The sequence below is a fragment of the Crocodylus siamensis genome, chromosome 4, assembly GCF_052110815.1.
Source record: "Crocodylus siamensis isolate JL-2025a chromosome 4, ASM5211081v1, whole genome shotgun sequence".
In the NCBI taxonomy this organism is placed as follows: domain Eukaryota; kingdom Metazoa; phylum Chordata; order Crocodylia; family Crocodylidae; genus Crocodylus; species Crocodylus siamensis.
In genome coordinates, this window is record NC_143398.1 from 63,553,437 (window position 1) to 63,576,967 (window position 23,531).

A 23,531-nucleotide genomic window follows, 5' to 3' on the forward strand; every position below is an offset into this window, starting at 1 on the left:
TGAGTGCAGTCTTCATTAGCCTGATAAATGTATGATTTTTTTTGTGATCATGGACAATGGATGTTTTGAATTAATCATTACCAGAATTGTGAAAGAAATTGCTAATATCTGTTTGACAAAGACCTTATTTTCTTATGATGGTTTCAAAATCTAAAATCTAATTCAGGTGGCACTAGATGAGCCTTTTTATTTTGTACTAACTGGAACCTCCCATCAGATGGGTTTTTTGTGTGTTAACAGATTAAGGCAGAATATTATGACAGTGATTCCTGAAGAAAACAGTAACATTGCTTAGTTGTGGGTTCAGTGTTGTTCTGATAATAACCCTGAGCTCTCATGCCACGTATTTATTCCTTCAGTTCCTGAAAGAATTTGAAAAGGAAGTATATTATCCCATTTTACAGATGGGGTGACTGATGTACAGTAAGATGAAGGGGCCTGGTCAAGGTCAAAGAGTTATTTTCAGCAGGAAGCATAATCCAGGCCTCCTGCCTTCCAGCCAGTCCCTCAGCTCCTGAGTTACTCTTCCCAGATAAGTGTGCATGAGGATTGTGAAACCATTGTTTCAGTATTCGTTGCATATATAAGCCAACCCCTACCTTTAACTGCATGCTAAAATCTGATGAGGTGTAAAGAGTACTGATTATTAGGCAATGTTACGTTTAGCCCTTTTTCTTTCAGTCCCAATGAAGGAGGCAAGGAGAACAGATGTGGAGGGGAGGAGGCAACAGCATCATGGATCCTAAGGTAAATTCATCCTAACATGATGTCATTCTTCTGTTTATGTGCAGCTCTTAAAATGTTTTCCAAACCTATTGTGTAGCTCAGTTGTACTGTCTGCCTAATTTAGATTGAAAGTCCCCTGGTTCAAGGGCCATATCTTCCTCTGTGTTTTGTTCAGTACCAAGCAACTAATAATAAATAACAATAAAATAATTTAAGATCATAAAGTCACATATGCATGAGTGTAAATCACATAGTAATAAGGCTTTAAAATTTTCAAAGGAGGTTGCATGATTCATGTGTCAGATGGAAGTTTGCAGATGAAATATGTCCTACTAAGTATTTAACAAACAAAGTTTGAAGCCAAAACTCTTGGGTTCTTTTTCCTCAGAAATACCAACATTCTATTGTTTGACCTATAGCAAAAGCATTGCTTCTTTATTAGGATAAAACAGGATCCACCAACTCACCATGGATGACCCAGCAAAAAAATAAAATAAATAAATAAATAAATAAATAAAATAATAAAAAAAAAATCAGTATTTAAAAAATAGATGGCCAGGCCTGAGAATTTAAAATATTGGTGTATAAATGAGGAGTGGGTATTTTGCAAAATGACTTTGTCCCCACTGGCCTCCATTTATTGAATTATTACTATGCAGTTTTCATTCAGGGAAATCTCCCACTGAAGACAATGGGACAGTAAACCTGGATCCTGCTTATATGTAGGATGTTGGTAGTGCAGCAAATATGATAGTTCCAGCTCAACTCAACTGATTTCTGGAAAGATTTGACTTTGGGTGGAATGGAGATAAGAGGATGCAACAGGAGTACCTCTACTAGAGTCTTTCTATCAGTGACTCCACCTTCCTGTTATGGGCCAACCGCCTGCTTACTCACCTGACATGCCTTGATCTTAATTGGTTAATTAATAGATGTAATTAGCAGGAGGCTGCCCATTGTTTTTGCCCCAGTGCCAGGGGGTGCTATCTGCAGCTCCTTTTCCTCCCCTACACCGCAGCCCAAGCCTCGCAGATGGTACTGACATGATTTTGATCTGGACCCTGCTGTAATTTGGCCCTCTTTTTGACTTCCCTGGGCTTCCACCACCCTGTCTCGTCCTGTGCCTTCCTGGTACTCTGCCACCCCCTCTCGCCCTGGGGCTTCTTGCTGCCCCCTCTCACCCTGGGGCTGGGGCTAGCGCACCCCAAAAATGCCATGCCCTCTCTCTGGCACCAGGGTCCCCACACTACCATGGAACCCCTATGAGGCCTCCTCCAACCCCTATAGCCTCACTTGGTCCTCCAGATTTATGAAACTACAAATAAAAATTCAAGCCCCTGGGCTATAACAAAAAGTCTCATTCAGTCCCTACCAGGGAATTCTCCACCCATAACAGCAGGCAGGAACTGCTCAGGCCATCAGGCTTTTCCACTCTGCTTGCCCCAGCAGAACTCCTTCTCACATGGCTGCCAGTGAAGCACTGCCCTTGTAGTCTCACTCCTGGTGTTTATATGTGCCAGGCCCTGCCCCTTCCTGTCAGCTGACTCCCCAGCGGTTGCCCTAGCAACCAGCAGCTGTGACCCTGGCTGCCCTGGTAACTAGCAGCTGGGCTTCCCACTCACTGCTAGGGCTCTATCCCTAGCTGTTCCTGCTCTAAGGAGCAGGGCACCTGCATGCTCTGCAACACGGGACTTTACATTTTGGTCTATGAACAAGTAGTCCAAAGCTGCTCCGATGGGCAGGATGCATATACATTTGTTTTAGTGTTCTTGAAAAAAATCTTCAGATCCTGCCCTCCTCTTCCCTCTTCAGGGCACTTCCTCAGAACTAATGAGGCTTCCAATAAACAATTCCTTAAAACCAATGGAGATTTTTCTTTCTAACAAGACTCCACAGACCCCAGCATTTATTTAGTAGTCTTTACATTTTTTCTAAAAAAATAAATAAAGCCAACACAAAAATGTTTTTAATTGAATAAATTGAAAAGTTTATTGGAACAGGTTTATACTGTACATTTTAAATGAGCAATATTTCATCATTTGTTGAAACTATTTTTTTCTTCTTCCTGTTTTCATTAGTGGATGAAAATCTTGACCAAACATTAAGTCCAGAAAAAGCATTTTTGTACCTGTATCAAAAAACAACTTTAAACATGAGGACTTTTTTCCTATGTGAAAATTAAGCAAAAAACTCCAAAACAAAACAAGACTCGAAATAATCACAAAAAGTTTAAAATCTCAAATGTGCAGGTTTATCAAAACAGTCACAAGAACTACATAGCATTTGTGAAATACAGTTACACTGGAAATCCTCCAAATTTAATCACAGATGTTGTAATGTATGTAAAACAAACTAGAAAATTATCATTTTGACTCATGATTGGCTTTTATTTTTACACTGTTCATTAATCACGTTACTTCCATTAACAATTTATTCTTCTGTCTTGTATTTTTAATGCAAACCATGTTAGAAAAAATAATTCAGGCTAATGCACTTAGTCAAAACAAAGAAAGTGCAGCAAGTTCCTTTTGTAATAAATGCTTCATATGGAAAGATAAATAACAAAAAATAAAAATGAATTAAAGTGCCCTAATATGAAACCATTTCAATTTTAAACATTTGCAATTTATGCATTTAAAAAGTGAAATATGCATTTGCTCAAAATCTAAACAGTGTGAGGTGTGCATATTTTGTGTGTATGTGTATACATATACATAAACACATACATACATACATACACATGTGTAATTATACATGAATGTATGGTTCCATAATTAAAATGTAACTTTTGGATCAAAAATATAACCATAGGTATACACAGATTTACCCAGTATCACATGGAAACCTCATGCATAACAGCTGTGAACAGAAGGGAGCTTGGTCTTTTAAATATAAGCCATTTTATCAATGTCCTCTTTTTTTTTAAAAAAAATAATTGCTCTTTTAGAATCCTTAAGTGCAGTAGATTGGAATGGGAGTTGTTCTGGTGGATTTTAAGTTGAGTGAATCCTTCAAAGTGTCCAAACTCTGGGTTGGGCTTCTGTTGTTGGTAAAAGAAGTCTGTCTTCCTCTGGTGCTGTTAGAATCTTCTTTATTGAGTGGGTGCTTTATTTTTCAACAGCAAAGGAAGCCTTGTACTAAAGGAAAACATTTACTAAAGGACAAGCCTTTACTAAAGGCTTGTATTAAAGGAAAACTTCCATCAATATAAATAAAAGCAGGATTTGCCCCCACAATCCAGGCCTACAGTCCATACATAATGGAAGATTTGCATGACTACAGACTGCAGGACTGGAATCTTAAAGCAAACAATTGCAGCCACTCTTGGTTATTATTGGAGAGTCCAGCAGAGGGCAATAGTTAGGAGGCTGGGGCACATGACTTATGAGGAGAGGCTGAGGGAACTGGGCTTATTTAGTTTAGAGAAGAGAAGACTGAGAGGGGATTTAATAGTAGCCTTCAGCTATCTGAAGGGTGTTTACAAAGAAAATGATGCTAGACTGTTCTCAGTGGTGGCAGATTACAGAACAAGGAGCAATGATCTCAAGCTGTAGCAAGAGAAGTTTAGGTTAGATATTAGAAAACACTTTTTCATGTGGAAGGTAGTAACATACTGGAACAGGTTACCCAAAGAAGTTGTGGAAACTCCATCTTTGGAGGTTTTTATTTAAGATCCGGTTAGACAAAGCCTTGACTGGGATGATATAGTTGGGGATGGTCCTGCTTTGAGCAGGAAGTTGGACTAGATGACCTCCTGAGGTCCCTTCCAACCCTAATTTTCTATGATTTGATACTGTTTGGAAAGGTAATGCGACAGGAATGGTTGCATTTCTCTTCCTATGTTAAAGTAGTGTTGCAATCTAAATTGCTTCTAGGCCAACATGTTAGTACTAGTTCTTGCGGAAACAAAAGATAACATTAACTCTGTTTAGAAAATAATGGCCGCTGGTGTTCCTCCTGTATTAGGTGCCTAACACTGGCATAACTAGGGATAGGCAAACAGGGCAACTGCCCTGATGCTGATTTGGTAGCATAAGGGGGCTGAAAAAAACCAGCTGCTGCTGGCAGCCAGGTGATTGTGAAGCAACCAAAAGTCGTCCTCTGACTGACTCTGTACGCCAGGCACCCATCTGTATCCCTACACTACTAGTGCACAAGTTCTACTTTCCTTTATGTCATTAATATTTTTCAGAAAAATAATTTATAGCCTTCCTTTACAGCAGTGCAAGAGAGTTTATTTAGCAATATAATACCTTTCATTTTTATGGTTACTTTCAGAGCTCCTTGTTAACAGTGTTAGTGCCTTTGACCAGTTTAAAGTGCTATGCTGTTTAAGAGTCATAAGGGCTGCAATAGTCACAAGTGCTGATACTTTTCTGTTCTGTGGTCAATGGCTCAAGTTGGAATGGAAGTTGTTCTGGTGGATTTTAAGTTGAGTGAATCCTTCGAAGTGTCCAAACTCTGGGTTGGGCTTCTGTTGTTGGTAAAAGAAGTCTGTCTTCCTCTGGTGCTGTTAGAATCTTCTTTATTGAGTGGGTGCTTTATTTTTCGGCAGCAAGGGAAGCCTTGTATACAGTCTTGCAGGAGGTGACCACTAAAGAACATGTAGATCCATGGATTGCAACAACTATTCAGGCTGGCCAACAAAGCAGTTACTGTAACTGCAGTGTTTTCAGAATCTATTGGGGGGAAAAAAGAGTTAACTTAGTAACAAAAGAATGGCAGCAGTTTCTTCACCATTTTGATTATTTTATGTTAACTGCTGAACAAATGTATGAAGGAAAAGCAGTCCTTGAACTAAGCAGTGACTAATATTTAAACTCAGCAAAAAGGGTGCAATCCAGAAAGACCTTACCCTAAGTAAAACCTTACCCTAAGTAAAACTCCACTGAAGCCAATAGAACATCTGTGTGAACAAAGATGAAGGACTTCTGGTATGGGATCTAAGGGCCAGGAAAGCACTTGAGTACACAATAAACTTTATAGTCAATAAAGCGTGCACATAAATATTCAACGTGTATTGGCATCTTAATTCCCAAGCCTGAAGTCCTTACTAAATTTATAGTCCGACATTTGCCTACATATTTTCCTCCAGAAGTTTCATGCTGTGTGATCCAAAGCCTACTGAAATCAATAAAAAGATTCACATGACTCTAAACTGAACACAACTTTTAATGGTAGAGAACAAAGCCCTGAAAGAAAAATCTAAAATATTATGTCATAGAAAAAAAATCCTCCACCTCCTCCTTTTACTGAATTAAACTGTTACGTGCTTTCAAGTATATTCAGTTGTAAGTAGCTTTTCTTTGTAATTAACAAAGCTCTACAAGGATACATTTGCTGTGTTAACTACTTCCACAGAATTAATTAAAATGTCTCGGATAGAAATTTTAAATAGTTTTCTCATTTTGAAATGAGACTTGTACTATTAGTTTCGCTCAATGCTTCATTTCTATTTCTATTTGAAGATCTATATATGCATTGTCATTTGTGGCTTCACTGCATGTTTCTTATGAAATGAAAGCTCTTGCTGAGACTCTAGGGGCTGAAATACTATCTGAAGCTTGCAATCTCGCACTCTGTTTACATAGTCTCATATTTACATAATGTATACATGCACACATACATGACAGAGAAATTGCTTCCAGAATTTTATTCGCAAGAATGGCATTACATCTTCTGTGCTATTTCTGAAATGGATTCATTAAGTTAAAAATGCACATTCCTGGGGCTTGGAAGTTTAGGGAACTCTTTATTGATGGTTCCAATAAATGCAGATATTTCAATCTTGACATTACTTGAAAAAAATCACAAAGAAACAGCAATAGTTTCTTTCACAGAAAGCTTCTTCATTACAAATAGTAGTCACACATCTTCTGAAAGCTTTCATAAAGTATTTGACTTAGTACTTTTTAAGCTGAAGGCATTTTTGATCACTTGGCTGTGGGGGAAAAAAAAATCCCAGCAGAATTACATGCAAAATTCCTTTTTTAATGTTTGTTGAACAGTAGAAATATTGCAAGCCAAACATTTAAGTGAGCACTAAACCTTTAAACAAGCAAACAAAAGTGTGGACAGCCTCCCTGATTATTGCAGAGGAATATCAAGTGTTAGGGTGCTTTTAAGCCTCTCTCATAGACACTGGATGTTGGCTACAGCCAAGGATGGTGACTATGACTGCGATGTGCCAATGCTCCTGCTGGAATTAAAGCTAGAGGTTTCTGGCCAGAGGGTCTCCACTCAGGGTCAGACTGATCATCGTATTTGGTCAGGAAGGAATTTTACCATGGTCACATTGGTATGGGCTGTGCGGGTTTTTGCCTTCCTTTGTAGTGGGGAATGGGGGGCTCTACTCTGGTTCTCTTGGGCATATATTGGCAATGGTTCATAGAAGCAGGACCTTGGCTGCTGTGATTCCCCTGCTTTACCTGTGGCAGATTAGAGTGTTAGGTCTGTGTTGTATCAGGGTGATGGTAGGCTTTTGTAGAAGTTTAAAATAGATGATGGACTGTATGGGATGAATTAAATAGGGCTGGTCCTGCCTCAGGTAGGGGACTGGACTAGATCAGTGGTTCCTATCCTTTTTTATACCAGGACCCATTTGTGAACATTAATGGCCAGTCCTGACCTAGTTCCCTTCACTCTCGACCTGCTGTCCACTGCCCCCAGGCCCCCAGTGTATGGGGAATGGGGGCCCCAAGCAGCTCCTTGCAGGTTGTAAGTCTGTCAGCCTGCAAAGGGAAAAGCCATGGTTTCCTGAATTTTTCTCCTTTAAAGGAGAATCCATTTTTAAAGTTTGTTCATGATCCTTTCACATATTCTTCTGACTCATTTTTGGGTCTCAACCCATAGGTTGAGAAATACTAAGCGAGATGACCTCTGGAGGTCCCTTCCAGCCCCGCTTCTCTATGAATCTATGGAGTGATACCAGCAGCTTGGAAACTGCAGGCTTGCAAGAAAGAAACGCATTTACAACTATTTAGGAAAACTTGGCAGGAAAAATGTTTATAGGGTTCGGACAAGCACTCTGGTAAATAAGAGCTGCTAGGAAGCCCTCTTTATGCCTGGGCAAGGATTTGAGTACTCAGCTGCACCTTTCCTGTTCAGGTGATGACACCTGATCTCTTGCTGCAGCTTCACTCGAGGGGGAGCTGCAAGCTAGCTCCCTCTTCATGCCTAGCAGCAGAGCTGGGTCAGGCAGTAGAAAGCTCCACGGCAGCTTTCAGCTGAGAATGGGATCCCCAGTGCTCACTGTTGATTGAGATGGGATCCCCCATCCCTCCCCAAATTACCTATTTATTTCGAGAGCTGCTGAAGAGCCTCTTGCATTGGCAGATTCCTCTGCTGTGTCCCAACCAGCAGGGGCAACAGAAGGGAGCCAAGCCTCTGGTGCTCTTTCCCCTGTTTCCCCTCTTTCAGCAGCAAACTTGGGGAGCATCCTGCACCCAGCACCACTCATCCAGCCGCCAGCAGGAGCACAGCTCCCCCTCCGCTGCGCCTCGCAGGCCATCTGACGGGGTGCACCAGGGAGACCCCGGGCCTCGATTCCCCCCCAGAACCAGCCCTGCGGATACCCAGGGGCAGGCGGGAGCTGCCCCTGCCCCTCTGTTGGTTGCGGCGACCCCGGGTGCCCCCCAGCCCGGCACCTACCGACCCATTCGAAGTGCTGGTCCCAGACGGACCACATCTGGATGGTGAAGAAGGGCGCCCAGCACACCACGTAGGCCGACACGATGACGAAGGTCATCTTCACCGTGCGGATCTTGGCCCGCGAGATGCTCTTGACGCTGCTGACGCAGGGGAAGACCACCCCCGCACCCGCCCTCGCCCCGGGCCCCGGCGGCCGCGTCTTGCCCCGCACGTTGCTCCAGATGCGGGAGCAGATGAAGCCGTAGCAGGTGGCCAGGACCAGCACGGGGGCCACGAAGATGCCGCCTGTGATCCAGGTGACGTAGGCGCGGGACCCCCAGGGCGTGACGAAGTGCGCCCAGCAGTCGTAGACCCCGCTGCGCACCTCGCTGAGCGAGAAGATGAAGTACTGCGGCGTGCTGAGCACGAAGCTGAGCGCCCAGGCCGCCGCCACCATGCCCCGCGAGCGCCGGGCCGGCTGGCGCAGCGTGCGCAGGGGGTGGCACACGGCCAGGTAGCGGTCGGCCGTCATGGCCACCAGCACATAGGCCGAGGCGAACATGCCGAAGACCTGCAGGTGCTTCACCACGCGGCACAGCCCGTCGGGGCCGCGGAAGCGGTACGTCACGTCCCAGCACAGCTGCGGCAGCACCTGGAAGAAGGCCACGGCCAGGTCGGCCAGGCTCAGGTGCCGGATGAAGAGGTGCATGCGCGAGGCCGGGCGCGCCGAGCGCCGCAGCGCCAGCAGCACCGCGCCGTTGCCCAGCACGGCCGCGCCGAAGGCCAGCGCCAGCACCGCGATCTCCAGCTTGGCCAGCTCCTCGTCGCGCCCGTCGCCCCCCGCCCCCGCCCCCGCCCCGCTGGCGTTGGGCGCCCGGGACCAGGGCTCGGGCCCCCCCGCGCCGCCGCCGCCGCCCTCCGCCGCCCGCCACGCGCTGCCGTTCCCGGGGCCGCCGGCGGAGCGCATGGGGCCGGCCGGAGCTGCGCTGCACCTGGCCGCGCCGAGCCCCGACGCCGCCTTTATGGCGGGACGCGCCGCGCCGCCCCTTGCCCGCCACGGCGGGGCTAGCGCCCCGCTGCCGCCCGCCTCCCCGCGCCCGCCCGCGGACGGGACTCCCCCGACACGCGCACGGGGACTCCCCCTCCGCGCTCTCCCTCTCCCTCCCTCTCTCACACGCGCACACACACACACATACACACACCCAAACCCATACACACAGGGGGCTCTCCCCCTCCACTCTCCCTCTCTCACACCCACGCTAACCCATTCACACACGGACTCCCCCCTCCACTCTCTCTCCTTCTCTCTGTCTCTGTCTCTGTCTCTCTCTCGCAGGCACCACCCCCCAAGCCCCTCCACACACGGGACTGTCCCCTCTGCTCGCCCTCTCTCTCTCTCACCCAGGGCTGGGGAGATGGAAGAGCAGCAGCAGAGGTGGCTATAGTCACTGAGGTGGTGCCCTGCAGGCTGCCGGGCCTCTCTGAACTTCACCAGGCTCCTAGGGCTGGAAGGGACCTCGTAGGGATCCAGCCTCCAGCAGGGAGCTGGATTAAATGATCCTTTGCAGTCCCCTCTGGCCCCCTGCTCAAGCTAGGGCCACCCCCAAGATGATCCCTGGGACAGGGGCAGGCAGCTGGCAGGGATAAAGGAAAGGGTAGGGCAGCATCACTGGAGGTGGATGGTGCCCCCTGGGGCAGCCTGCTTTTGCAGGGGTTGCCTCAGCCTGGTAGAAATGTCCATAGGGAACAGCAAGCAGGTCCCTTTCACTGCTCCTGATGGCACACAGGGATCGTGTAAGTGTCCTGTCTCCCCCAAGCCCTTTAGTGGAATTTTGGAAAAGAAAAACACCACCTTATCCCCCAGAAACAACAGCCAGCATCCCTCAAGAGCATGCAGGCACCAGGTGGCAACACATTCCCTTTACGTTGTCATTCCCAGAATAGAGCTCAGTGATTGATGTTGCCCAGGAAGCTACTGCATCTGAGGGTGTCTGGATTTAGCCCTTATGGTCCTGGAAATTTCTATCCTGTGGCACAGATGGAGAGCTCAAGAAGAAGAAATGGGCATGTATTCAATTATTTGTGTCCCTAAAATGCCAATCGTTAAAAGTCAGTGCATGTGTTTGGCTTGGAGATGATTTTTAGGGGAGCCTAGGAGGGAACAAGCCTGGCTTTCAGAAGTTTTGGCTAAGATGCTGTTTTGAATGTTCCAGATTAGTCAAACTTGGGACAAAAGAAATAACTGACTTGCATATCTTCTAGAGTCTAGGGCTCATTCTGCCAAAGGTAAGCTGAGAGAGAGATGGAAAGTTGTGCTCTGAGCAGAACACTAATCCTAGATCTTTCAGGGGTTATCAAGATATTTCAGGGATTATCAAACTAGATTAAACAGTCAGAAGAGAGCTCTTGTACTCACTCCAAAATCCCCTGCATCTCAACATTGCTTTGCAGGAATCCGTTTGAACATTTGTGTTGATGACTCATTAAGATCTCAGCCAACAAACAAGATGCAAGGAACAGAACTTGTTGCACCTCCAAGTTCCATCTCTCCATCCCCACATCCAGCTCATTAATAAAATAGTTAAACAGCACCAGACCCAGACTTCCTGTCAGTCTGACATTGATCCATATGTAGTCACCCTCTGCTTACACTTATTCAGCTATTTATGTTTCCATCTTGCTGCAATTCTATCCAGCCAACAGATTTCCAGCTTGCTTGTGGTCGTAAGGTCTTCTGAGTTATGCAGCATAAAAGAAAGCAGTTAATTCACATGGGAAGAGGTCCTAGGTCAAACCAGGAGGAAAATGAGGCTATATGGTAGAATATGATACCATGGATCCACTAATGGGTCTTCCATAGATGTGCATGTTCTGACAAGAAAGGAAATCTCAGAAGTGTGCTTCCTTTCAGCATTATTAATTTATAAATGTAGCATAATTTAATATTATTATGAGCATAATTAACCTCATCTATCTGCCATGCAAGCTACACACCCAAGGCCATAACCCATTGTGCTTCTTGCAGGAGAAAGCACTTTGACCACAGGCAAACTGGGAGTCTACAGGTGTCCCCTGTGCTGCTGCAAGTCCTGTCAAATTATGTGAGATAATGTGCTATTATTAAATGCACACTCTCAGGATGACCCAGAAGATGACCCTGGAGGTAAATCCAGCCTCTCCAGGACAGTGCAAAGGACATGGAGACAGGCCTGGATGGTGAACAGACCAAGTCCTCTAGCTGTCCCTGGTCTGCAACATCTCAGCCACCCCTACTAACAAGAGGTTTACACTGCAGTCTGCATGCGCTTGCCATCACTGCGTGCCTCATTCCTGGCAAAGCTGCCTTCCTCCTAGTCTTAGGGACCCAACCAGTGGAAGGGAACATGTACTGGCATTTGGAATTTGCATTACCATGTATTGGCATTTGAGAAGCCCAGAGCTATGCTATGCTATGCTGTGCTATCTCCCATAACCACGCTAGTAAGCAAGAGGACAGGGCTGAAAATGCTTCCAGAATTCATTCCTGGGGAGAGAGGGGGAACACCAAGCTAAGCCTTGTGGCAAGCCACCACCTGTCTCTCTGACTCATTCAGTTCCTTTGTGGGTGTGGGTACATTTAGGTTGGTGCAATTGAATCGGGCAATTAAGCCCTGTCATTGTTTTATGCAGGTGCATCAATAACAGAGATACTGCCATGATTGCATTCTGTGGGTCCCTCTCATTTCACCTTCAGTAGGGGAGCAGTTATGATAATTTCCCACTTGTCACCTCATTGGTCCCCTGTGTTCAAAGCTCAATGGCTGCACAACAGCCTTTTCATCTGGCCTCAATTTCTCAAGAACTCTGGGTAAAAGGGCTTGAGTGTAGGAAGAGAACAGGCACACCTGAGGAGACATGGGAGAAGTGTAACTTTTCCTGTGTAATTAAGGTAGGAATTTTTGCTAAATGTTCCTGCTCTTCCTTCTAGGCAGGAGTAACTTAGGGCTAGGTTCAACAAAGAACTTAGAGGGTTGGCCAATGTAGTAGGATCCAAAGCACTGTTAGACATTGAGGCTCCCTATGCAATACCTGGGAACAGTTTGGCTCTTCAGACCAGTAATTAAAAACAGCCACATGAAACACCAGCATGCTGAGCAGGGAGCCTTCTAGAGTGAGGCAATAGCAAGTGTGGAGAATAGGGATCCACCTGAAATCTCACATCCCTCTGAAACTTTGATGCCTAAATCAGGGCTGAAGGTAGATCACTCAGTCCACTTGGAATCCATGCTTAGAGTCTTCTCCTGAGGGTAGACCTGAACATCCATTCTCCTAATGAACTGAGCATGTGTTCTTTTACAACACAGGGTGCCGGGGGGATGAAGATGACAAGGCTTACTTTGAATGGAGAGGCAGCTCTTTTTGTCATTTCAGTCACTAACATGACAGTTCTTCTGAGTGATGTGAGGAGATAATGTCCACATCAAGCATCATTATTTACATATCACATTAAATGATAAGTTCTCTTCTCTCCTTGTTTGGCTTTGGGATGGCATTTATTTCATTATCAAAAGTTAAACCTATTGCATTTTCACTTTGCTCATTAAAAACACAAAGAGTAATTACGATTTAGAACAGTTCTAACAGAGCCAATTTTTCCCCTCTGTGGTACTGCTTAGTTAAAATAGAGTAAGTTAGAAGAGTTATAACCACATTAAAACTGTTGTAAGAAGAAATTAGATCCGAACATTATAATTAATTAGAGACAATACGTGAGCCAAATTCAGATGAAATATTTTATACAGCAAATAATATAGTCATAGTTTCCATTTTTGAGTTCCCCCATATGAAGTTATATATAATTTCAACAAAAATAATATTTTACTAATTTCCATTTTCAACCTAATTAGTACGATGTTTCACTGAAAGAGACAGAGCTGGGCAATACTTTTTATCATGCATAACATATCCTATAAAAGAACAGCATTCTTTTCCTTAGTTTTATGCTATTTAAAAATCAAACAAATATAGGACTAGAGAAAGACATTACCTAAGATCCTTTTAAACAGAGGAACAGCTTCCATATTTTACAGTGTATAGGTTGACACAGTGTATAAGTCAACCACATATTTCTGTACCAAAAAGTTAGGATTGTAGATCCATTGTATAAGTTGATCCCGCCTTGGTGTGCAAGGTGCTGGAAGCCTGGGCAGGCTTGTGAGAGAAGCAGTGTGCTGGCGGGCTCCTGGAAATATGGATTAGGCAGCACATGGCCCACTGACAGTCCACCCAACCAGCTCCGGAAGGGGTGCCACTGCCACAGAGAGAAGTACCAGCCCCCACCAGTCAGGGGCTGCCTGGCCCAGAGGCAGCTTGGCTCCCCAGGCCTCAGGCAGGCGAGGAGGTTCTGCCAAAAGCAGCACTGGGCCCCACACCACTTCTGCCTTCAGTAGGCTCCTGCAGCCAGCAGGATGCCTGGCACTGCCCAGGAAGCAAGTAGCTCACCCCAGGGCCAGCAGGGAGTATTGGGCAGGGGTGGTGGGGAGGAGGCTGGCTCTTTCGGAAACCCCTAGCCTCCCTCCCAGCCCCCCTCTGACACCTCGTGCTGCCTGTGGGGTAAGCCAGTCCCTTCCTGAGCAGTGCCAGGCACCCTGCTGGCTCCAGGAGCCTGCTTTAAAGCAGAAGTGGTGAGGGGCCCAATCCTTGCTGTTGCAGAGCCTCCCTGCCTGCCCTGGGGCTGGGCAACAAGCTGTTGGCAGGCTGGCTGGATGGGCGGGCTTCCAGTGGGCCTTGTGCTGCCTGAGTTCCCAGGAGCTCCCAGGAGGGTCCAGACAGTGCTGCTTGCAGGCGACGGTGTATAAGTTGAGGCTGAATTTTAAGAGTTAAAAATTTGGCTTTAAAATTTGACTTACACATCATCAAATATGGTAGATGAATTTTGTACCCATTACCTTCAAATAAGAGGAAAGTCCATTTGATCTGTATTTGGGTTTTATATCAGTGCCACTTTTACTGTTAGTGCATCCAATCTAACCTTCACTGATCATATTGACTTAGTTCAGGGCCCCAGACTCATCCTCAGCTCTCTGTGCTGCTGCGCTGCCCTGCCCCCTGGGGCGAAGGCAGGAAGCAGCAGCTGCTAGAGGAGGCAGTGGGAAGGTTGGAGACTGGCTGCTATTGCAGCTGGAGTCATGTGGGGAGCAGTGACAGGAGAGGGCCCACGGTTCACACATTAATGCCTCTCAGGCCTCATGCTTGAGGCTGCCACTTGGACAGGCCTGACAAATCAGAATTTGGTCCATTACACTGAAAATGACCTTTTAAAAGAGAAAAGCAGACCAAGTTCCATTTCTGTTAAATTCGATGCAAAAACACCTTTGACTTCTGAGTTATTTCACATCTGCAGTACAAAAGAAGAAAATCTGGGTTATGTACTTCACAGGATTGGAACAACTTTGGTAGTTTTTTGATATTACCCCACACAACTTTTGGCTTCCACATTCTTTATTTATTTATACCAGAAAGAAGAAAATATATTGAGCTATGTTCTACCATCTTCACAATAGGCTGTTTTCTATTATGCTGCCAAGTCAAAATCTTCCCTTAACAGCAACAACAGATTTCACATGGACGCTTTGCCCATGTAAGTGGGAAGCTTCACTCAGTTACTCTTGACCTTCAGAGGAAATGAATGTGTTGCAGAGCACTTAGGTGCTCTGCTCCTTTAGAAAGTAGAAACTGCTAGGGAGAGGGCCCTAGCAGTGAGTGAGGAGCCCCAGCTGCTGGTTACCAGGGCAACCAGAATGAGCTAGTGGCCCACATCTGCCAGTGGCCAGCTAACTGGAAGGAGAGGTGCCTAGCTCACATATAAACCCCGGGGCTGAGGCCAGGACAGCAGCCAAGGGGGAAGGAGCTCTTCCAGAGTAACCAAAGGGGAGAGACCTGACTGCAGCTTCTGATACTGGTACTGGTACAGCTTCTGATACTGGTGAGGGACAGAACACCCCTGGTTTGGCTTGAATGACATTATAGCTCAGGGGCTTGTGTTTTGTTTGTTGTTGAATACCGGCGGTTTGGGTGAGGCTGTTAGGGGATGGAGGAGGCCTGATAGGGGACTCATGGCAGTGTGGGGACCCCGGTGCCAGAAAGGGCATGGCCTTTGGGTGTGCACCAACCCCAGTGCCAGAGAGGGCATGGCCTTTGGGGGTGCACTGACCCTGGTGCCAGTGAGGCACAGTATGAGACAGGGCTGCAGAGAGCCCAAAGAGGACCAGGGGGCCAAACTGTAACAAGGCCCAGACCGAACAACGTCAGTTCCATCTGTGAGGCTTGGGGTGTAGCAAAGGAGTGGTTGGAGCCACGCATAGCCCATAAGGCTAGTTTGCCCTGAAATACCCATTGTAGAATGAGACCCAAAAGGGGTCCAGGAGCCCACAGGGTCAGAGAGTACAGCAAAACCATGTCCAAGAGGACATAGAGACAGCCTCCCTATTATATATTTACCATCAAAGACGTGGCAGATGAGAATCGAGGGTGCCCATTGGGCCAACTTGGCGTGGTAAGGGGGCCTTAGGGAGATCACAGCCATCCTGCAGGACCCTGTGCTGTGACACAATGGTAAGAACCATAACATGAGGAACACAATGTTGATCTTCTGGTGTTTCTTCTAATTTAGACATATTGATTCAAAACCCAGAAATTAGCTTATGTTTTCCAAATTTGATTAGGACATATAGAAATGAATTTATATTCAAAGAAAAATATCTGCATAAGACATCATAGGCTTGCGCTCTTGTTTGTAGCTCCTTTCTTATTTCTACCTTAAGAAATAACTCCTGCAAGAAGTAAATAGTCATACTTGATGAGTGACCGATAATATAGGAAAATAATTAGGTGAGCTTTTATCCCATTAACGAGTAATGATGCTTTTAATGTGAATAAAATAGTTCAGTGTCTTTAAAATATATTATTTCTGCTTTTTTAATCACTGTGGCTCCGGAGCTGAACGCCTCTTCTTCCCCGGGCTGGGCCAGCTCTATGGCAGCCCCAGTCTCAGGCCCTTAAAAGTCTGCAGGCATTTTGAGTCCTTTGACACATGTGCAGAGAGCCTGAGGCCACTCCAGGCTCCTGTGCTCCCCTGGGCAGGCTGCAGGCCAGCTGCACCAGCCTGCCTGCACCCTGGCACTGCTGCCTAGCATACCCACCCTCACCCCAGCCCATGCTCTGGGCCCTGCCTCTGCCCTCCTCCCCGTCTGGCCCACCTGCATTACCATGGTACCCAGGGTTTTCCCCTTGACCCAACAGCATGCAGGGAGACAGGAGACAATGCCAAACTTTATTGAGTAGCCTGTGCCCCTGAAGCTAGGTGGGCACAGGCCTCTCACATGCCAAGAAACACATCAATGACAACAGCGATGTCCTCCTTTGCTAGGAGGGGTAGGGATGTGTAGCATAGCCACAGGTAGCCATCAGGTGGTGGCAGAGGTTGTGGGGCAATCCACACCTGCCCCTCATGCCATCAAAGATCAGTGTCCCCTGCCAGTTCTGCATGTGCACCCAGGGCACCATAGCGATCAGCAGCAGCAGGGCATAGTGGTTTGCATCCACAGAGCCCTCAGCCTGCACAAACAGCTCCTCATGCAGTCCCCGGGACGTGCACAGCAGGGGCACACTTGGGGTGCAGCACCAGCGCAGGGGGATCTGGCTCAGGCTTCCTCCTCAGAGAGGACCCCTGCAGGGAGAGCAGGGGTGTAGGCAACTCCTCATCCCAGCCATCTGGGAGCCCTGTGACCCCCAAGCCTGGGCACTGTGGTCTTGGTGGCAGCACAGGAGACATACTCCACTGTAGGAGGAGAAGTGGGGCAGTGGGATCTGGAAGCATAGTAGCACAGGAGCCTGGTTTGTCCCACCCTGGGAATGGAGGCGGGGGGGTGGCAGACTACCTGCAGCCAGCACCCAGCAGCCCACCTGCCCCAGGAGAGCAAATGGGAAAGGGGGCTCAATCAGTGGCTACTTGGTCCTGGACCTTTCCAGTCAACTTGCCATGGTCCCTGGGCAACTGTGCATGACTGACCCCTGATCTGAGGCTGAGGAATGCATGGCCCCTGGTATACAGCATCTTATCTCAGAAATGTTGCAAGCTGTCACAAACACCTTCTTTCCCATGGCTTTGCAGGCCCTGAAGCTGCATACAGGGGAGAGGCTGAAGTTGGCAGCCAGGATGTGGGCTCAGGGTTGCCGCCACTCACAGCTGAGGCCCTGTAGATGCACTGGCTCTGCTAGAGGAGGACCTTGGGCCACACCATCCTCCTGGACTGGTTCTTGATGGTGTCAGAAGACCATCTGGTGCATCCACAGGCCTGGCGGGTAGAGGATATGGACCACAAGGACATGTGGGACCAGGCAGACCAGAAGTTCTGTACCTAGCTTCTAGCCCTTGAGCAGGACTGTGGTCCAGAGCAGGACAGTACAGGCCACAGATGATGACCACCAGGTGCTGGATAGTGTCCTGGCCCTGATGGTTGCCTTTGTGCTGCCTGCTGCCCTGACCCAACTGCCCCCTGCTGCCCAGCAGCAGGCCTTCCACTAGGCCTGGACGGAGGTCCAGTGCCATCTCTACCAGCCAGCAGCCCCTGGCCTGGACCATGCTCTAGGTCCCCTATCACCCAGCCTGCCAACCTGGGCCCAGGCCCACTGCTCACCCCAGCTCCATGTGGGTATGGAGCTGGAGCTTCCTGCAGTGAGGCCAGGACTGCATGCTGACCTGCTGGCCCTGGACAGTGTCTACCAAAGTGGGAGCTGCCTGTGCTGAGGGACTACCAGCCTCCATACCCCCTGGGTGAGTCCCCCAGCCACCAGACTTGCCATGTCATTAACACTCATGGGGGAAAAGCCAAAGGCCATGGTGCTGGCCAAATGTCCCTGGGCTCTGTTCGCCAGGTACCTCCACCCCAGGACTGCACACAAACAACACTGTAAATAGTTTTCATAGGGAAGAGGGTGTTTTATTGTTTGTAGGTGGGGTGAGTGGTGGAGGAGCTCTGTTGCTGGAGGGCAGATGGAGGCTATGTTTGTTGGGGGAGGGGGCTCTGTCTGGGGAAGGAGTGGGGTGGCAGGGTTTGTTTGATGTGAGAGGAGTAAAAACTATTGTTCTTCTGAGACGTGTCTGCAGTCAATGTGGTGTGGGTGGTGGGGTGTCTACTGGCAGCTGTCCAGGCAGACTACAGTGGGGAGTGCAGGAAGAGATGGTTGGTTAGCACCTCTTGCATCTGGTGCCTTGCCCCCCAGAGGTGGGTGTGCAGCTTGCCTGGGGCCTTGGCAGGGGCATCCACTGCTGTCACTATTACTGCCACTGCAGGTGGTGCTTCTGCTGCTAGGTGTCCTCTGCCTGTCATGCCTTCTCCACCCAGGCCTCTCAGAAGAGCTCCCCCTGGGCCTTTCAGATGTTATGCAGTATGCAAGCTTCAAAGATGACCTGGGGGAGGTTTTCCTCAGGAAACTCAAGGTGGGCACTGAGGGTGTACTAGTGTTCCCTGAGGTGGTCAAAGGCACACTCCATCAGGGCATGGGTCCATCCCAGGCTCTTGTTAAATTGGGTCTGGCAGAGGTTCAGCTGGCCAATGTAGAGCTGCATGAATCAAGGCAGGAGCAGGTAGGCAGGGTCCCTGATGAGGAGGGGCAAGACCACCATGGCACCCAGATGCAGGTCTGGCATCCCTGGTGCAAAGCAGCCACACTGCACCAGGGCTAGCAGAACAGAGTTGCAAAACACCTGGGTGTTGTGGGCTCTGCCCATCCAGTTAGCACTCGCATTCATAGTTAGTAGGGTCGGAAGGGACCTGAGCAGATCATCAAGTCCGACCCATGCCAGGGCAGGAAAGAGTATTGGGGTCAAACGACCCCAACAAGCCTCCTCTTAAAGACCCCCAGGGTAGGAGCCAGCACCACTTCGCTTGGAAGTTGGTTCCAGATCCTAGCTGCCCTGACCGTGAAGTAGCACCTCCTGATGTCTAGTCTGAATCTACCCTCTGCCAGCTTGTGACTGTTATTTCTAGTCACTCCTGGTAGTGTTTGGGGAAGGGGGACTCCCCCAATGGCTGCTGGTCCCCTCTGACTAGTTTGTAACAGGCCACTACACATGAAGGTGTCACCGTGGTCAATGGTGGCCTAGAGCACAACCAATTGAAAGCCCCTCCAGCTATAATAGGGCCAGTCACCAGGTGACAAGGATGTGGGTCCCATCCAGGGCCCCAATGCACTGGGGGAAGCCAAGGGCATGGAACCCCATGTCTACCACCAGGAGGTCATATACCTGGAGCACTGTTTGCCCAGCATGTCGTGGAGGGCACCACACACCTCGTGAATGGCTTCCCTGGCAGAGGCCTGGCCTACACCAAAGAGATAGCCCATATAATGGAGACTGGCAGCTTGAGCAGAGCAAGGTGCCTGTAACAGGGACTCTGACAGGAGCCCTGTTATTTAGGCAAGATGGGGCTAGACTGACCTGATGACGAACACTGCCAGGTGGGGGAAATTACACACGTAAGGCAAGCTTAGGTGATTAGCCTGCCAAAACTGACATAAAGAGTGGTGAGGCATGGACTGATTGCCTTCAGGCACCAGAGAGAGAGGGAGAGGGCAGCTGTGAGAGGGATCTGAGAAGAGGGACCCTGATGCAGCATCAGACGGAGCAGAGGGGTCCCGGAACACAGACCTCGCTTTGGCTTACCTTGAGTTCACGGGAATGGTGGTGAGTGCGGGAAGAAGCGGAGCCACACTGTGGACAGGAGCTGTGGTCAGCATTAAGGAGCAGGGATGCTACGTCAAGCCGAAGGGGCAGCGGGAGGGATGACCCCTGCCCAGTCCCCTGAAGAGTCCGGGTGACTCCAGGTCCCCAAGGGGAGAAGGAATCCGAGGACCAAGAAGGCAAGCCCCGACCATGGGGGAGCTGTGGAGCCTGCACGCCAGCTCTGCCAGATAAAGATGCAGGCACCGGCTGTAAGAAGCCACTAATAAGACAATTAGCAGTGGGAAGCTCCCAGCAGGAACAGAACAAAGGAAAACTTTTCTTTTCTGTTCCTTCCTTTGATTAAGAAAAGCGGGCTAGGACTCAGGCAAGACTGAGAAGCCCGGAGATCCCCTTTTGCAGGGCAGAGGACACGGAGAGGACCCTGTGGACACTGAATAGTCAACGTCATCTTAAACTGGTGAAGCACACTGTCACTCTTACCATCCCTGTTGAGGGGTCGGGATCCTCAGCAGAGTATGAGGATGACTCCAGAGACAATCCTGATAAGCTGCTGCCTCCCAGCTGGTTTCCTGTAAAATAAGAGAGAATAAAAAGCACTGAGATTATAAAATAGACCGAGCATGGTCCTTCCATAGCTACTAATTATCATAGCATCGCTTTCCTCCCCATTTTTCTTAACAAGATTGAAGTTGTGGCAGGCGAGAACCAGAGATGCCCACAGTACCCAAAACAATCACGCTAACAGTGTCCATGGGCAAAGGCAACCACATGTTGGTGTCCTACCACTCCAGGTGTAGCCTGCTCCGGAAGCAGGCTCCAGCTGCTCCAGGAGCAGGCTCCAGGAGGTCCAGGAAGGTAGCCAGGGTCATTCGGAATGCCTCCAGCCACGCCTCCTCATCCCAAGTCTGCTGAAAAACGTGCAGCCACAAGTCCTGGATGGCAAGGGTGGCTCCAGTGGTGGTGTCCCTCAGTGTCCCTGCTTGTGTCCAGCCAGCTGGATGGGATCCAGACACCAGGTGTGCAGCGGGGATGGCCTTGGGATGGCACACTGTGACCAGGCAGGTGGTTGCTGTATGTGAGGAAGCTGGGAGGGCCCAGACAGCTGTGGGCCAGCTGGCAGTTGGTGCAGCAGGCTGACAGGGCCAGTGCAGTGGCTAGCAGAAGCCCAGGGTGCTAGTCATTGCTGCCAGGGGCAGGGCTGAAGCAGCCATATCCCAGGGAGGCAGAGAGTGAGGAGAGAGTTGCTGCATGCTGTCCCTGCACTGTGCATGCTGCTCCTGGCCAAAGAAATGGTCAATCCAGGAGTAGAGAATGGGGTTGCCTTTTCAAGATGGCTGTTGGCTGCTGCTGCTGCAGCCAGAGCCTCAAGCTCCCCCCCCAGTGGCAGCAGGGGCTCATTGCAGGTCACAGGAAGTGGTACCAGATTGATGGTGGGAGCAGCAAATCTGCTGCTGTTGCCGGCACAAAGTGCCTGAGGGAGGCAACAGTTGGGTTCATTGCCCAGTGTGCGTCACGCCAAATAAACACACTGGGGGAGAAGCAGACAGAGTTTATTTGAGCTCAAGTAAAAGGCACAGGGAGACTGTATTGTCTCAAATCCTGCACACCTAACCCTGCAACAGCGAGATCTTTATACCCCGGTCAGTTTCACTGTCAGTGTTTTTCCCCCGCTAGCCCCCCTTTCCCTCCTCCCTCCTCCCTTCTCCCTCCGAGCGGTGTCCTTGCATTCCACAGATAACAGTTTTAGCTCGCCTGCTTTCCAGAAGGACCGGAGATTTGCAGGCGCCAGAGAGAAAGGGTTGCAAAGGTTGGGCAAGGGGGGGCTTTGGCTCAGCTGAGCCCGGAGCAGAAGGACTTCATCGACACTCGTGGTCTTCCATCCCTCTGAGTTACCCAGGGTTATGCCCAGTGTCACCAACACTGCCATGTCGCTGCACATGTAGACACTTGCCCAGGAGCATTTACTAGCAAACAGTTTACTTGTAACTCAGATCACATGCAAGTGTAGACATTCCCCCTCTACTGTAAAGTGTGGAGGTGATACTGGAATGTGGGTCTTCCCCTCCCAACTGTGTCCCCTAACTACTAGTCTACAGAGTCACACTCTGTCTTGTTTACTCTGTTCTGGCCCTATGATTCTTGGCTGCAAAGTGGCTTAGCTTCTACATGAGTAGTGAAAGGTGCCATGAATCTGCTCAAGCTATGCTGGTAGAGATGTGGCATGAAGAGTCTCAGCTGACCTAAGGAACAGTAAAGCAAAACATGTTGCTGCTTGGTTGAGCTTAGGAAGCTCCCATGCTAGGCAGTACCTCAGCAGGAGTTTTTTGGATGATAATTTTGAATTAAGGTGCCTTCTTTCAACTGAAATCCTATGTTCAATACCACTATGCTTTATCAGATGTAGCTCATTGTTTGGTGATGTGTCATTTTCTTTTTCAGTTCTGTTCTAGTAACAGCCAGTAAAGTGTATTTAGCGTTAAAATAAAAGCATCTGCTAAACATTTGTTAAAATACTACTGTAAAAAGTTATTGAAAAAATGGCAATCTATTAAGCTGATAAAACATAATGGGACAACCCACTCCAGCCAGGGAAACAGAACTAGGACACAAGTAATTTGCATGTATTTGAGATTAAATTTGAAAAATAAAAAACAAAACAAAACAAAAAACTTTGTTCAATGTAAATAGCAAATTCAGAGCTCTTGCTTCAGCATGTAACGCTTCCTGCTGAGCTAATTTTTGTTAATAAACAAATAGCATGTCAGGTTCTACAGCAGAATGTTTTAATCTGTCCTGTGGGTATATACCATTGTGTGTGCCTGGGCACATCACATTGTGGCAACGTAGAATCCAAAGGTGCCTACACGTGACCAGAAGCTTCTTGGCTGTAGCAGCACGCTGCCCCATTATTGTGCACCACTATGGCAGAGTAGCTACTAAAATGAAATGTTAATAGATGATCATTGACCATCACAGCAGGGGGCCCTGGCTATACACTTGACAGTCCTTCCATAGACCCAATTTGCAGCCTCTGTGTGTGGGCTTGTACTTGGAAATAATCAGGAGGTGATAATAAGCCTGTTTAACCACTGCTACATTGTTGTAATCCTACTGACTGTTATCTTAAATGCTGTTCCAGAAGCCATAATGGGTGCAATTGACCTGCAATCAATACTTAGGGTGAGGTGTTGTTGGCACATTTGACTTTGTAAAGGTGTTACTTTCTGTCTGATAGTCTCTGTTGTGTTGCAAAAAACACAACTGAGTTTCCCTTGCAGTGACTGATACTCGCCAAAAAAAAAAAAAGAAGACTTTTTTTTTCTGCAAGCTTTCTGGCTTACATGCCCTTCATCAGGCTCAGGGAAAATGAAAGATGGTAAAAGTCCCCATAGGTAGAAAATAAACTTCATTTTTGCACAGAGGAAAGTGAACATGGTAGTTTGTTCCTCTG

At 48.1% G+C, this 23,531-nt stretch overlaps 1 protein-coding gene across 1 annotated transcript; it reads right to left on the reverse strand.

Annotated features, from left to right (window-relative positions):
• Positions 1-2,706: 2,706 nt before the first annotated feature.
• AVPR1A (arginine vasopressin receptor 1A) lies at positions 2,707-9,322 on the reverse strand. The gene is made up of 2 exons (XM_090042429.1): positions 8,377-9,322; positions 2,707-5,405 (listed from the first exon to the last, which is right to left on the reverse strand). Exons 1-2 carry the CDS (start codon positions 9,320-9,322, stop codon positions 5,122-5,124), a joined length of 1,230 nt encoding a protein of 409 aa, XP_089898555.1. The 3' UTR covers positions 2,707-5,121.
• Positions 9,323-23,531: the final 14,209 nt, after the last annotated feature.